At 61.4% G+C, this 14,176-nt stretch overlaps 1 protein-coding gene across 2 annotated transcripts in view; it reads left to right on the top strand.

The window, feature by feature from the left end:
• Nucleotides 1-1,432: 1,432 nt before the first annotated feature.
• Nucleotides 1,433-14,176, top strand: part of CERS1 (ceramide synthase 1) — a 21,504-nt gene continuing 8,760 nt past the window's right edge. The window contains exons 1-7 of one of the 2 annotated variants that reach the window (XM_084884726.1): nt 1,433-1,727; nt 3,797-3,956; nt 8,440-8,620; nt 10,999-11,160; nt 11,413-11,560; nt 11,989-12,098; nt 13,115-13,363. In XM_084884726.1, coding sequence (XP_084740852.1) covers nt 1,488-1,727; nt 3,797-3,956; nt 8,440-8,620; nt 10,999-11,160; nt 11,413-11,560; nt 11,989-12,098; nt 13,115-13,118 — 1,005 coding nt within the window. In that variant the 5' untranslated portion in view covers nt 1,433-1,487 and the 3' untranslated portion in view covers nt 13,119-13,363. Of the gene's footprint in view, nt 1,728-3,796; nt 3,957-8,439; nt 8,621-10,998; nt 11,161-11,412; nt 11,561-11,988; nt 12,099-13,114; nt 13,364-14,176 lie in introns of those variants that run through there. The other variant, XM_084884725.1, reaches the window with a different exon arrangement.

Here is a 14,176-nt window from a genome sequence, read left to right as displayed (position 1 = left end):
CAACATTCTGGGCGGAGGGAACAGCCAGTGCAAAGGCCCTGGGCAGAAGTGTGTCTGAGGTACTGGAGGACCAGGGAGGAGCCCAGTGTGGCTGTGATGGAGCCAGGTGGAGAGGAGGCAAGAGGGCAGGTGGGGAGTCACAGGAGTTGGGTTTTTCCTCTGAATAATGGAAACCAGGGGGACTGGGCGCAGAGAAGGCTCCTGCTAACCTCTGCGGGGTAAGGAGAAAGCCAGGGAGTCAGACGGGGCACCAGGTGGCCAGGACCACATGAGACGGCGCAGGTGTCGAGAAGTGGCTGGATTCAGGAACATTTGCAGGTGTGGTGGTGCTGCAGGAGTGGTTGGGGGAATGAGGGGAAGAAATGAGGGCCCTTTGACTCCTACCTGTTTTCACCTGTTCATCTGAAGGTCAAATCAGGCTGCATGGACTTCAGCAGAGCCCACACTGATGCCTGCACTCCACCTCAAAGGCTAGGGGCTAACATCCCGGATGTGGGTAAAGGAGGGGCACAGGTGGGAGGGAGTCCTGGGGGCTGGGATGGGAGCTGTCAGTGCCCCAGTGATGGCTGCTGGGGGGCTTCAGGCACAGGGCCCATCAGTGGAGAGTGGAAGGTTACCGGGGGTGGTTCCATTAAAGCCTGGTTTTGATCCAGCCTCTGAGTACCCGCCCCCCAAGTGGGCACCCACTCCCTTGGCCTCCCCACAGCCTGTGTTAACCTGCTGCAGGGGAGTCCTGCCAGGTCCTCGGGGTCATGGAAGTCCATCAGATGGCCTTCAGACACGACCTAACTTCTCAGGCCCCCTGGCCACTCCTCCAGGGGACCCCCGATGCCTGCAATCTATCTTACACTTGAAACCCCTGAATCCTGGGTGGGTTCAGAGGAACAAGCCTGAGTCCACACCCAGGTGCCCAGTCCAGGAACCCTGGGTTGGAGGGTGGAATCTTCACCAGGTGTTTCTTTGCCTTCGAGTGGTCAGTGTCCTCTTGAGAATAAGAACAGGCCTTCGTTTACAGTAAACCTGGATGTAGTGAGGTCACTGGGTGCACCAGGGCCCTGTGTCTGCCTCGGAATGGTGAGGGCGGGAGAGGAAAACGTGCCTGCTTGCTGGTGCCTCCTTGCCCCTTGCCGAGGGCACAGCAAAGGGGTGGGGAGCCCTGGAGGCTCTGCGCCTCGGATTCCTCCGCTGGAAAATGGGGCCGAACATGGGTTTCCTCTGTCGCAAAATGGGACGCCACGCGACAACACAAGACCTACCCGCTGGTGGTCCCTGCCGCCGCCTCCTGGGGATCCAGCACCTGCGAGCCCCCAGATCGTGGCCTCCGCGCCCGGGCCCCGCGTCCCCCGCCGGGGCGGAGCTTACGGCTGCCCCGCCCCGCGGTCCCCGGCTCCGACCGCCGCGCCCCCCGCCCGGCTGCGGCGCGTGACGCGGGGCGCGCAGCTCGGCGGGCAGGCGCGGGCGGCGGACACAGCCGGCCGGCGAGCGGCATGGCGGCGGCGGCGGCCTCGGCGGGCCCCGAGCCCATGCCGAGCTACGCGCAGCTGGTGCAGCGCGGCTGGGGCAGCGCGGTGGCGGCGGCGCGGGGCTGCGCGGACTGCGGCTGGGGGCTGGCGCGCCGCGGCCTGGCGGAGCACGCGCACCTGGCGCCCGCGGAGCTGCTGCTGCTGGCGCTCGGCGCGCTCGGCTGGACCGTGCTGCGCTCCGCGGCCACCGCGCGCCTCTTTCGGGTCAGTGCGGCCGGGGCCCGGACGCGGGCGGGGGGCCCGCTGTGCACCCCTTTCTGTCTCTGCGAGCTCCGGCTGCGGGGTCCTGGGCCGCCCCGCGCCCTTCTCTGTCCGCGCGAGATGGGGGTGGGGATGGATGCGGGGGTGTGGCCGGACCGGGACACCCGCGAGGTCGGGTCGGTGACACGGGTGGGGTGTTCGTGATGTGGGGGAACCGAGCACGACCCGTTCCGGTCCGTGCGGGGAGGAGGCCTCTGTGTGTAGCTGTGGAGGCCCGGGGGCACGGGGCCGGTCTGCGTCTGGAAACGCCGGGCCATGCGGGGAGGGCGGGGGCCTGGAGCCCAAGCCGGAGCGGGTCCGGGGCCTGTGCAGCCGGCAGAGCCCCTGGTCTGTGGCTACCGGGGAGGGTCGGCGTTGCCCTGTCGCTGCCTCGTGGCCGTCTGGAGTCAGCCCGCCTCCGGGGAGGCAAAGACCTGGATTCATCCGCCTCGCTGGTGGTCCCAGCCTTGGGGGGCGGGGGGGAGGGGGGTTAGGAGGGCCTGAGGCTGCCTCCAAGAGGCCCAGAAATACCCAGTTTTCAGTGAGCCTGAGAGGCCACCGCCCCGGCTGGACCGGAGGGTGACCATGAGGTGACATTGGCGCCTGGCCTCCCTCCCATCTGGGGAGGGGTCTGCTCTGGGGGCTGCTGGGAAGAGGGTTCGCCCCCCGCTCAGCTGCCGCTCCCTCCTGGGCCAGCCCCAGGCAGGCTGGACGTGGCCGGGGCGCAGGGACAGAGCGGCCAGACCAACAAAGGGGCCTTTCTCTGCGCCCGGGAACGGCTGGCTCTCCTTAAGTTGGGAGGGGGTCGTCTGGCTGCTAGTGACCCCACCCCCTCCCCGCATCACCCCCTGGGGCGGGACCCTGGGCGTCACCCTGTCAGGGAGGCCAGGCAGGTATGACAGAGTCCCCTCCACAGTTAGCCTGGGCCCAGTTGGGCTTTATTGCTCCCCCACCTTCCCAACCTCCAGCTGGGAGTGGGGAGTCCAAGAGGATGAGGGCCAGTGCTCAGGAGGGGGATGTGGCCACTCTGGGGCCACCGAGGTGGAATGGGGTCCCCGCCCACGTTCCTGAGGGACCTGGGCTGGGACAGCAAGGGCAGGTCCCCCCTGACTTTTGGAATCCCTTCGTGGGCTGCCCTCCCTCGGCCTCTCGCCCCAATTCGAGGCGCGCCTTTCCCAAGAATAGGCGGAGGGGCTGCGCAGGCCGCCAAGGCTCATCTTTTTGGCAGCAGCCTGGTTGCCAAGGGTTACCAGAGCTGGCTCTGGCTGTCTCTATGACAACTGGAGTTGCTCCAGTCCCCTCAGCCTCTGGAAAGGGGGCGGGACTTGGCCTGACAGCTCCGCCCCTGAGGAGCTTGAGGCCCCACCCCACCCTGGACCCCAGAGTGAGATTCCTCAGCACCTCGTCATTGCATGTCCCCACCTTCCTCATGTCCTCCCCCAAATGCCCACTCCATCTTCCCCAGGCCCTGGTTCCTCTCTAGTCTCCCCAAATCCCTCCCCTGAGGCACCCTCTCCCTCACATTTCTGCCCCGTGAGGCTCTCTTGCCGTTCCAGCCCTCCATGTCCGTCCCCCCCCCCCCCCCCCGCGCCCCTCCACCCCCCATGTCCCGTATTCCCCGCCGTGTTCTCTTACAGACTCACAGCCTCGGTCCCGCCACGTCTTTTCCTTAACCCCCTCCTGTTTGTCATACCCCAGGTCCCCGTTACCCCCAAGCTGCTTGACTCCCCTGTGCAGACCCCGCTGACCTCCCTTGCTTTATGCTCACACTTCCCCCTCCGGGCCCTCCGAGCTACCCTCACATTCCCCTCCGGCCCCCGTCACTCCCCTCTGCACACCTCAGCCAGACAGCTGGGCACTAAGTTTAGCCCTTGGCAGGCACATGTGGGCTCTGGTTACTCCAGGCGGCCGTGGGCATCAGTGGCCCCTCCCCAGCTCTGCCCAGCCCGGGGAATCCCTGGGCCTCTGCCTCCCCCCCCCCCCACCCAAAGGAACGGCTCCTGCTCTGATGGCCTCCGTCTTCTCCCCTACAGCCCCTGGCCAAGCGGTGCCGCCTGCAGCCCAGAGATGCCGCCAAGATGCCCGAGAGCGCCTGGAAGTTCCTCTTCTATCTGGGCACCTGGAGCTACAGTGCCTACCTGCTCTTCGGCACCGACTACCCCTTCTTCCACGACCCGCCCTCGGTCTTCTACGGTGGGTCCCCAGCGGGGTGAACACGGAGGAGAAGGCACGTGGGGAGCTGGCACTCTCAGCCATCCCATTCTGGGTGTCTGCCCCAGACCAGGGTGATCAGGGGGCCCTGGGGACATGAAAGAGGCACCTGCACGTCTTACGGCTCAGGGAGGCACCCTAGAGGAGGTGACCCCTTTGTGGGCCCAGGTGGGCACTCCAGGGTCAGGAACAGCACATGCAAAGGCCCTGGGGCATACACAAGCTTGGTGCGAGAGAAAGGCAGGAAGGCAGCAGAAGTTCGAGTGTATTCTAAATGGGATAGTTTGTGGATTATAAAAAGCTTCCTCTGGCTGCCAGATGGAGGCAGCAATTTTACTCTTTTTGTTTTGTTTTGTTTTGTTTTGTTTTTTTGAGTGAGCGAGAGGAAGAGAAAGAGGCATCGATTCATTGTTCCACTTATTATGCATTCATTCGTTGATTCTTGTATGTGCCCTGACTAGGGGTCAAACCTTCTACCTTGGCATAGCAGGACAATGCTCTAACCACTGAACTACCTGGCCAGGGCTGAGAGAGCCAAGTCTTGGGTGAGGATGGTAGCAAGGTCTAGGGGGGAAGGGAGGGACCAGAGTGGTTCAGACCAGCTTGGCAAAGGGACAGAGACGGTGAGAAGTGGCTGCACTGTGGATTGGGTTCGATGTGGGGGTAGTCAAGGACTGAGCTCTGGGTGGGATGGACAGGGGGGTGTCTGCAGTGTCCTCTGTCACCAAGCAGGCCAGGATGGGAAATGTGGCCGGTGATGGGGGGAGGGTGCCTGGTGGCGCCGTAGGAGGCCCAGCATGGAGCCCCTGCTTTGCAGGGTCCTGGTAACAAGCACTGGGTTTCCCGGGCGCCCGGCTGTCTTCAGGGGACTGTGCTGCCCGCGTGGCCATCTTCCTGTGAGCCTTTCCCACGTGGTCAGTTTCTAGAGGAGGAGTGTTCGCTGTCATTCAGTGTCCCTTTATGCAAATGAGCCATAACTGAACTCTGAACATGTCAGGCCTGGGCGTGGCCTCTGGCTTCTGGTAAAACATGCTGCAGCCCCCTGCTTGTAAGTTAACTGCCTCTTCGAAGGCTCATTCTTTGAGAACCAGCTGTGTGCCAGGCTGTGAGCATGTCAGAGCAAGCCCCCCGACAGACGGTGACACAGAAAACCTGCTTCCAGCCATCAGTGCTCACGAGAACGCTTTGGGGAGCGTGGGGTGTCTGAGAGGAGCGCAGGTGCTCCAGCAGCAGGGATAGCGGCTTTTGAGTGAGGGCCCGGAGGCGCCTGAGGCAGACGGGAAGCACATTCCTGGTGCATCAGGAGCAGAGCAGCTCCCCTGGCCGGGACAGGGGCAGGAGGGCAGGAGGGCAGAAAGGGTATTTACCACGGGGCTGTGAGCAGAGAAGGGGGCTCCAACCAGAACAGGCCTGGGCAGAGGAGAGAAGTTGATTTGAGAAATGTTTTAGTCTGGCCGGTGTTGCTCAGTGGTTGAGTGTGAGCGTCGGCCTGTGAACCAGGAGGTCATAGTTCAACTCCTGGTCAAGGCAAATGCCCAGGTGGTGGGCTCGATCCCCAGTAGGGGGCGTGCAGGAGGCAGCCTATTGAAGATTCTTTCATCATTGATGTTTCTATCTCTTTCTCTCCCTTCCTCTCTCTCGGAAATCAATAAAAAACATGTGTTTTTTAAAGAAAAATGTTTTGAAGGCCGAGCTGGTAGGATTTGCTGCCAAACCAGAGGAGGGTCTGGGCTCCTCAGTGAAATGGGGGGTCAGTAGGGTTGGGTCTAGAGGCGACCGGGAGCTGGGTTTGGGAAGCCCAAGGCCCTGATATTGGAGGTGGGAGAGGGGGTGACATGAAGTACCCAGGGCAACAGGTGGGACGTGCGGAGAGGAGGCTGGGGGCCGTGGACAGCCGGTCCTCCATCATGTGGGGAGGGGCTGGTGAAGTCAGGACGGTGAGTTATATGCCCGCTCCCCCCGCCTCGGACCTGGGGCCCGAGGCTGGATGCTCACCCACTGTGAGTCTTCCCGGGGGAAGAGGTGGTAGGCTCTCTCCCACCACTGTGTGCATCAGGCTCTGCACGCCGCCCTGTGAACAGAGACAGGCGTCGGGCAGTGTGGGGCGCGGGGTGGGGGTGGGCGTGGGGCCCTCCAGCTGCAGCGTTCCCGGTTTGCTGTCAAACTTTTCGAAGCCCCTGGATGTGTTAGAGTCGGGGAGATGAGATCTGATTTCGTGGGGAGTTTTGCTTTCTTTCATCGGGTAAAATGCTCGAAACATAACAGTAACCGTTTTGGCTAGACACAAAAAGGTAAGTACAGTGAGTGCATCCATAGGAGGTCCCAGAGGAGATAGGGCCTTGGGGAGGGGAGGGGCGGGGAGGGGCGGGGATGTTCAACAAGGACAGTTCAGTTTTGCAGCAGCAGAGGGTTCTGGGAAGGATAGCAGCAGAGGGTTCTGGGAAGGATGGTGGGGATGTGAATGTGCCTGATGCTGCAGGACTTAAAGTGCACATGGACCGTCTGCTTGTAGCTTCTTTCACTCAGCAGCGTGTTGTTTTGTTTATATATATATATATATATATATATATATATATATATACACACACATATATATATTTTTTAATATATTTTATTGATTTTGTACAGAGAGGAAGGGAGAGAGATGGAGAGAAACATCAATGAGAGAGAGTCATCGATCAGCCGCCTCTTGCACACCCCCTACTGGGGATATGCCCGCAACCAAGGTACATGCCCTTGACCAGAATCAAACCCAGGACCCTTCAGTCCCCAAGCCGACGCTCTATCCATTGAGCCAAACCGGTCCCGGCTGTTTTTATATATTTTTGTAAAATATATTTTTATTGATTTCAGAGAGGAAGGGAGAAGGAGAGAGATAGAAACATCAATGAGAGAGAATCATCGATTGGCTGCCTCCTGCACGCCCCCCCTACTGGGGATCGAGCCTGCAACTGGGGCATGTGCCCTTGGCTAGAACCGAACCTGGGACCCCTTAGTCCACAGGCTGACACCCTGTCCACTGAGCCAAACCAGCCAGGGCTCGGCATCGTGTTTTCTGGGTTCATCCACGCAGTGTGTCAGCGGGTCTGTCTTTTTTATGGCTGAGTGATATTCCACATGTGGAAGGACCACATATTGCCTGTCCTTTATCTGTTAATGGGTTCTTTCCACTTTCTGGCAACCATGACTAGTGCTGCTGTGGACATGCATGTCCGAATGCCTGCGTGAGTCCGTGTTCATTCCCTTGAGCACACGCCTAGGAGTGGAATTGCTGGGCAGTGGGGTCTGTGAGCCCCCATCGGGGGAGAGGGCAGTTGGGAACACTCAGAGGCCAGGAGGCGCTGGGGCAGTGCTGGGGCCTGGACCAGAGTAGGGGCAGTGGGGGTCAGGGGGGTGAGCTAAGACATGGGCCGAAGAGGCCCCCCCGGATGGGGATCTGCGTGGATCTCCTTTGCAGGAGTGGCCGGAGCACAGATGAAGGGCCGTCTTGAGCAGGGGCATAGATGGAGTCTAGGAAACTTAGGGCTCCAGGGGGAGTCACTGAGTTAGGGGTGGGGCAGAGGAGGAGTGCCCAGTGAGCAGAGAGGCCCAGGACAACTGGCAGAGCCCTGGGCCCCGGCAGTGGGCAGAGAAGAAAACGGGGGGTCAGTGTTGCCAAGAAGGGGTGAGACCTGGGTGAAGGTGGCACAGTGCCAGGAGTGAAGGAGGCGGCAGGCGGCGGGGAGAGGAGGCCGGGCCCGCCTGGGGAGAGCCGTCTTCCTTGGCAGCAGCAGGGTCTGTGACTTCTGCTTCAGCTGCTGTCCCAGCGCCAGGAGGTGGGCAGCAGCCTCCATCCATCCTCCATCCGGTTGGTAATTTGCTGGGGGCCAGGGCGGCTAGAATAGGAGCGTACCCGCTGGCTGGAGATGCCTGGTAATTAAGAGAAAATGGGCTGAGACCGGTTTGGCTCAGTGGATAGAGCGTCAGCCTGCTGACTGAAAGGTCCCGGGTTCGATTCCAGTCAGGGGCATGTACCTAGGTTGCGGGCACATCCCCATTGGGGGGTGTGCAGGAGGCAGCTGATCGATGTTTCTCTTGTTTCTCTCTCATCAGTGTTTCTAGCTCTCTATCTCTCTCCCTTCCTCTCTGTGAAAAATCAATACAATATATTTAAAAAGAGAGAGAGAGAGAGAGAGAGAGAGAGAGAGAGAGAGAAGACAGGAAGGACAACAGGGCAGAGTCAGAAATCCTGCAAGGGATGGATTCCGGGGTCGGAGCACCTCCTTCTATAGAACTGAATCCGCTCCGGAAGGTAATGCTCATTAACGAAAGGTAACAGGTAGAGAACAGGGGATGGAAAGCCAGTGGCCGGTGCGTCTGCAGAGACACGGGGGGGACTCATGCCTGGCCCGAGAGGCGTGGGGGTCACTGGGGCCACTCGCGTGGAGGCCCTGCAGGCCCCCGGTGACCGGCCGGCTCTCCCCAGACTGGACGCCCGGCATGGCGGTGCCCCGGGACATCGCGGCCGCCTACCTGCTGCAGGGCAGCTTCTACGGCCACTCCATCTACGCCACGCTCTACATGGACGCCTGGCGCAAGGACTCGGTGGTCATGCTCGTCCACCACGTGGTCACCCTGGTCCTCATCGTCTCCTCCTACGCCTTCCGGTGAGTCCAGGTGGGGAGGGCACTTCATGAGCAAGGGCGGGGGCTGGCCCAGGGCAGAGCTCGTGCCTGGGGGAGGGCGTGGAGGGGAGGCATGAGGTGTTCATGGCGGAGGGTTCCAGAGAGATCCGGAGGGATGGGGTGGAAAAGGTGCAGGGAGCCCTGTCCCATTCACCCCCCCACCCCCACCCGGATGGCACCCTGGACCAGGTCACATAGCAAGTGTTTCCTGAACCCCTGCCATGTGGCAGGTGCTGCTGGGAGCACAGCCACCAACAGATAACCCTGAAGTCTGAGAGCCCGCACCTGCCACCGATCCGATCCGATTGTTTTCACAGCCACCCCGTCAGAGGCAAAGGGACACACACATCTCCCCAGGCCTTCGCTACATCATTGCATGCTGAAATAACAGTATTTTGGGTATACTGAGCTAATTAGGACATTATTTTCTAATATGTTTTATTGATTTTTTACAGAGAGGAAGAGAGAGGGATAGAAAGCTAGAAACATGGATAAGAGAGAAACATTGATCAGCTGCCTCTTGCACACCCCCCACTGGGGATGTGCCTACAACCAAGGTACATGCCCTTGACAGGAATCGAACCTGGGACCTTTCAGTCCTCAGGCCGACACTCTATCCACTGAGCCAAACCGGTTTCGGCTAGAACATATTATTTTAATTTTTCTCTTTTTTTAACATGGGTGATAGAATATCTAAATGAGGTCTATACTATATATATATATATATATATATATATATATATATATATCTTATAGATTTTTTACAGAGAGGAAGGGAGAAGGATAGAGAGTTAGAAATATTGATGAGAGCCGAAACCGGTTTGGCTCAATGGATAGAGCGTCGGTTTGGGGACTGAAAGGACCTGGTTCGATTCACTGCTCCAGCTGCACCTTCCAATATAGTAGCCACTGATTACAAGTGGCTACTTCAACTTTAATTAAGCTTAAATAAAATCACACATTCTGCCCTAGCCGGTTTGGCCTTAGTGGGTAGAGCTCCGGCCTGCAGCCCAAAGAATCCCGGGTTCGATTCCGGTCAAGGCCATGTAGCTTGGTTGCAGGCTCCTCCCTGGCCCAGGACACAAGGACATGTGCAGGAGGCAACCAATTGATGTTTCTCTCACATCGATATTTCTCTCTGTCTTTCCCTCTCTCTTCCACTCCCCCTTAAAAAAAAAAAATCAATGGAAACATATCCTCGGGTGAGGATTAACAAAAACGACAAAAAAATCACACATCTGCCGAAAGTGGTTTGGCTCAGTGGATAGAGCGTCCGTTGGCCTGTGGACTGAAAAATCCGGGGTTCGAATCCAGTCAAGGGCATGTACCTTAGTTGCAGGCACATCCCCAGTAGGGGGTGTGCAAGAGGCAGCTGACCGATGATTCTCTCTCATCAGTGTTTCTAACTCTCCCTCTCTCCTCCTCTCTGTAAAAAATCAGTAAAATATATATATATTTTTTTAAAATCACACATCTGTCCCTCAGGCACACCACCCACATTTCAGCCGCTCGTGGCCACATCTGGCCGGTAGCTCCCATGTGGATAATGCAGGTATAGAACATTCCCGTTGTTCTAGAAAGTTCTCAGCACTGCTCTGGAGGATAAAATCAGATAGCAGGCCCCACCTCTCAGAAAAGGAAAAGGAAAGAAAGAAAAGACTAATGTGTTTGCGGGTATTAACTATGGAGAAAAACCAATTCCGAAGGTAAGGACTGCAGGGATGGTGAGGTGTAGGTGGGGGGGGGGGGGGTGACAGGTGAGAGAGACAGGAGGCGAGGGAAAGGCTCTGCCGGCACCGGGAGGCACCTGTCGGGTGCTGGGAGCAGGAAGGCCAGGTGGGGCAGAGCCATGGCCCCGTGCAGGCTGAGCTCAGGACTCGGCTCAGGCAGTGGGAAGGGGGACCCGGGCGGGAACGGGGATGGCTCTCCTCCTTTAGCCCCTGGTGGGGACCTGCACTTCCTCGGCACCTGCAGCCCACAGCCAAGCTCAGGTAAACCCCCTAGACCTGGGAGTGTCGGCCAGTATAGGGATCCGGACACAGAAGGCCCTGGCCTGTGGGGTCAGCGTCATGGTGGGTCAGAGGTCACAGGAATGAGAAGGGTTGGAGAAAGGACTTCCAGGCCGGCTGCGGGCCTCCTGGGCAGCGAGGTGCGGACCCAGGCGGGCGGTCCCCCTGGCAAGCGCAGTCTGGGTGCTGCCGCCGACCTGGCCCTTTGGGGGTTGGGCAGGGCTGGTGAGCCAGAGGGGTGGCTCTGAAAGGCAGGGAAGGGGTGCCCGGGGCCTGCGTTGGGGTCCTCAGTGCAGGGAATCGGACCCTGTGTGACCTGCCCTCTCCCCTCTCCGGCCCGGCTCCCCTCAGGTACCACAACGTGGGCATCCTGGTGCTCTTCCTGCACGACATCAGCGACGTGCAGCTGGAGTTCACCAAGCTCAACGTCTACTTCAAGTCCCGGGGGGGCTCCCCCCACCCTCTGCACGCCCTGGCCGCCGACCTGGGCTGCCTCAGCTTCAGCCTCAGCTGGTGAGCGGCCGGAGGCCCAGGCCTGGGGAGGGGCGGGGCCTGGCGGGGATGGGGAGGACAGGGGTGAATGGAGTGGACAGGGGTGTGGTTGGCAGGAGCAGAGATAAGGGTGGGGCAGCCGGACGAGGAGGGTGAGGACGAGCAGGGACAGATGGATGAGGCCAGATGGCATCGGACAGAGACGGCGGGGCCACCCCCGCCCTCCCGCCTTCCCTTGCCCTCGGCTTCCCCGGCCCGTTCTCCCCTCCCCAGGTTCTGGTTCCGCCTCTACTGGTTCCCCCTGAAGGTCCTGTACGCCACGTGCCACTGCAGCCTGCGCTCCGTGCCCGACATCCCCTTCTACTTCTTCTTCAACGCGCTCCTGCTGCTGCTCACCGCCATGAACCTCTACTGGTTCCTGGTGAGTCGGCTCCGTCCTCCTCCGCCGGCAGCCCTGCCCCCGGGGGCCGGGCCGGGTGCGGGCCCTCCTCGGGCAGCCGGGGGCCGGGCCGGGGGCGGGCCCTCCTCGGGCAGCCGGGGGCGGGCCGGGTGCGGGCCCTCCTCGGGCACCCGGGGGCGGGCACGTGGTGCGGGCCCTCCTCGGGCAGCCGGGGGCGGGCACGTGGTGCGGGCCCTCCTCGGGCAGCCGGGGGCGGGCACGTGGTGCGGGCCCTCCTCGGGCCCCCCGGGGGCCGGGCCGGGTGCGGGCCCTCCTCGGGCAGCCGGGGGCGGGCACGTGGGGACCAGCTGTGCCGGGGCCTGAGGCAGCGGTGCTGGCCCTCCGAGGGCAGCGAGGGCAGTCGGGGCGGGCGCTTTTCTTACCGCGTCTCCCTCCCCCCCCCCCCCCAGTACATCGTGGCCTTTGCTGCCAAGGTGCTGACGGGCCAGGTCCGGGAGCTGAAGGACGTGCGGGAATACGACGCAGCGGAGGCCCCGGGCCCCAAGCCCAGCAAAGCTGAGTGAGTCTGGAGGGGCTGCCGCCCCGTCCGTTCCTTCGGTCACGCCGTCCGCTGAGCGCGCACGGGGCCGGGCTGGAGACACAGCGGCCGCGAGGCTGTGGCAGACGCTGCCCCGGAGTCTGCGTCCGGAACAGACTGCAGGGAGGCGTGGGGGACGTGGTGATGGCGGTAGATGCTGGAAGGATAGATGCCGAGGAGGCGAAAGGGAGGTCAGGGTGGAGCAGAGGAGTGAGGGGCAAGCCTCAGGGCGCCAGGAGTGGAGCCGTGAGGGCCAAGCCAGGGGGCCCGTGGGTGGGAAGGAGCAGCCATTGGCCAGGCAGGGGGTGGGGCGGGGTGCACGCTGCAGGCTCCCCATGCTGCTGCTCCCTGGCCCCCTGAGTACCCGAGCGGGAGACGTCCCAGGGCGGGTGCTGGGGAAGGAGAGAAGAGGTCAGGCATCCTGGAGGCGGGACCCCGGGGCTGTCAGCCCTGGGATTGAGCCCCGGCCTGCGGGGCCCCAGGTTTGTGAGACAAGCAGGGCCCGGTGCGCAGCGCCCAGGGGCAGCCTGAGGGTGTCGGAGCAGCTGGGAGGTCAGGTGCTGACCGAGCAGACCTCCAATCAGCCTCCGGAGGGAGTGGCGGCGTGGGGAAGCAGAGGGCTCCCGGCTCAGGAGGTGGTAGGGGTGGGAGATCAGTGAGGCCTCAGCAGGAGTCTGACTGACCCTCAGAGGCATCGGACACAGCAGAGAGGAGCAGAGGTTTTAAAATCTACGTGGCAGACGGCAGACGAGGAGCAGAGGCCGGGGTATTGCCCGATCGGAGCACGGGACCCAGGGAGGCCCTCAGGGCCGGTTCCAACCGAGAAGCACTTTGTGCGGCCACCACAGGCCACAGGCGGGGGCACCCAGGCCACCAGCCAGCGCCCAGGGTACGGAGGGATTGGGCGGGCGGACGGAGATCGTGGACACGAGAGGGCTGGGGCCCAGTGGTTAGATCCAGCTCCGTTGTAGCACTGACCAGACTTGCCTTGGGCGTAGGTGAAACCGAGATAGAAGAACCCAAGGTGACCCAAGACTTCGGCTCGGGCTGCCGTTTACCGAAATGCCACTTGCCAGGCAGGGCTCTGCGAGCCAGTGGGGTCTGGAAGGCAGTCCTTGGGGGCGTCTGACTGTCGATGTCCAGGGGTCATGAGTCAGGAATTCTGCTGGGAGATCAGTGAGGCCTCAGCAGGAGTCTGACTGTGCCTCAGAGGCGTCCGGGCACAGCAGAGAGAACGGGGGTTGGAGAGGGGGAGATCCCGCTCGGCCAAATCTGAAAACCTGAAAGCTCCTCCTGTCAGAGCAGGAAGCACCCGTTGGAGAGTCCTTGTGAGTGCAGAGCTCAGAGCTCATGGCCGTACCCCAGCCTCGCCTGGTGCTCCCTGCTCTGTCTCCCCGAGAATGTCTGTCCGTCTGTCCGGCCGGAATGTGGGCTGAGGCCTGTACCTGCTGGCATGCCCTCTAGGGGAGCAGAGAATGAACTGCACACAGAGCGGTCCGGCTGTGCCAGGGGACACGGTGCACCTCGGTTCCCCAGGACGGCCAGAGCCGGCACAGCCCGGTGTAGAGACGGGGCGGTCGGGATGCCCCAGACTGTCAGGTCGTGGGAAACAAGGAGACTGCGGGCCTGTCCCGCACGAGGGGACCGAATGCGAGGCGGATCCCGGACAGAAAGAGCACGGCCTCGAGATCGGGCCGCCTGCCGTTAGCTCTCGGCAGCGTCCCGCACCGGCTGCTCAGCGGTGACGCCGGAGGCTGGTCAGGGCTCCACTCGAGTTCTCCGGACTGTCCCTGCAACCTTTCTGCAAATCTAAAATCATTCTAAAATAAAAGGTTTACTCAAAAAATAAAAGGCAGAGTGACCTTCAAAACAGCACTGGATGTCACGTTACTTTCCTGGGGCGGCTGGAACTCGCTCCGGTTTCTGGAGGACACCCGCTCTCCCTCCGAAGGCTCCGGGGAGGGTCCTTCCCGCCTCTGCCGGCTCCGGGGGCTCCGGGGGCTCCTGGGCTTGTGGCTGCATCACTCCAACCACTGCCTCTTTCTTCACGTGGCCTCTCT

This window comes from Pipistrellus hanaki (assembly GCF_964339955.1).
Source record: "Pipistrellus hanaki genome assembly, chromosome: 5".
Taxonomy (NCBI): domain Eukaryota; kingdom Metazoa; phylum Chordata; class Mammalia; order Chiroptera; family Vespertilionidae; genus Pipistrellus; species Pipistrellus hanaki.
This window is presented reverse-complemented; position numbering and strand designations above follow the sequence as displayed.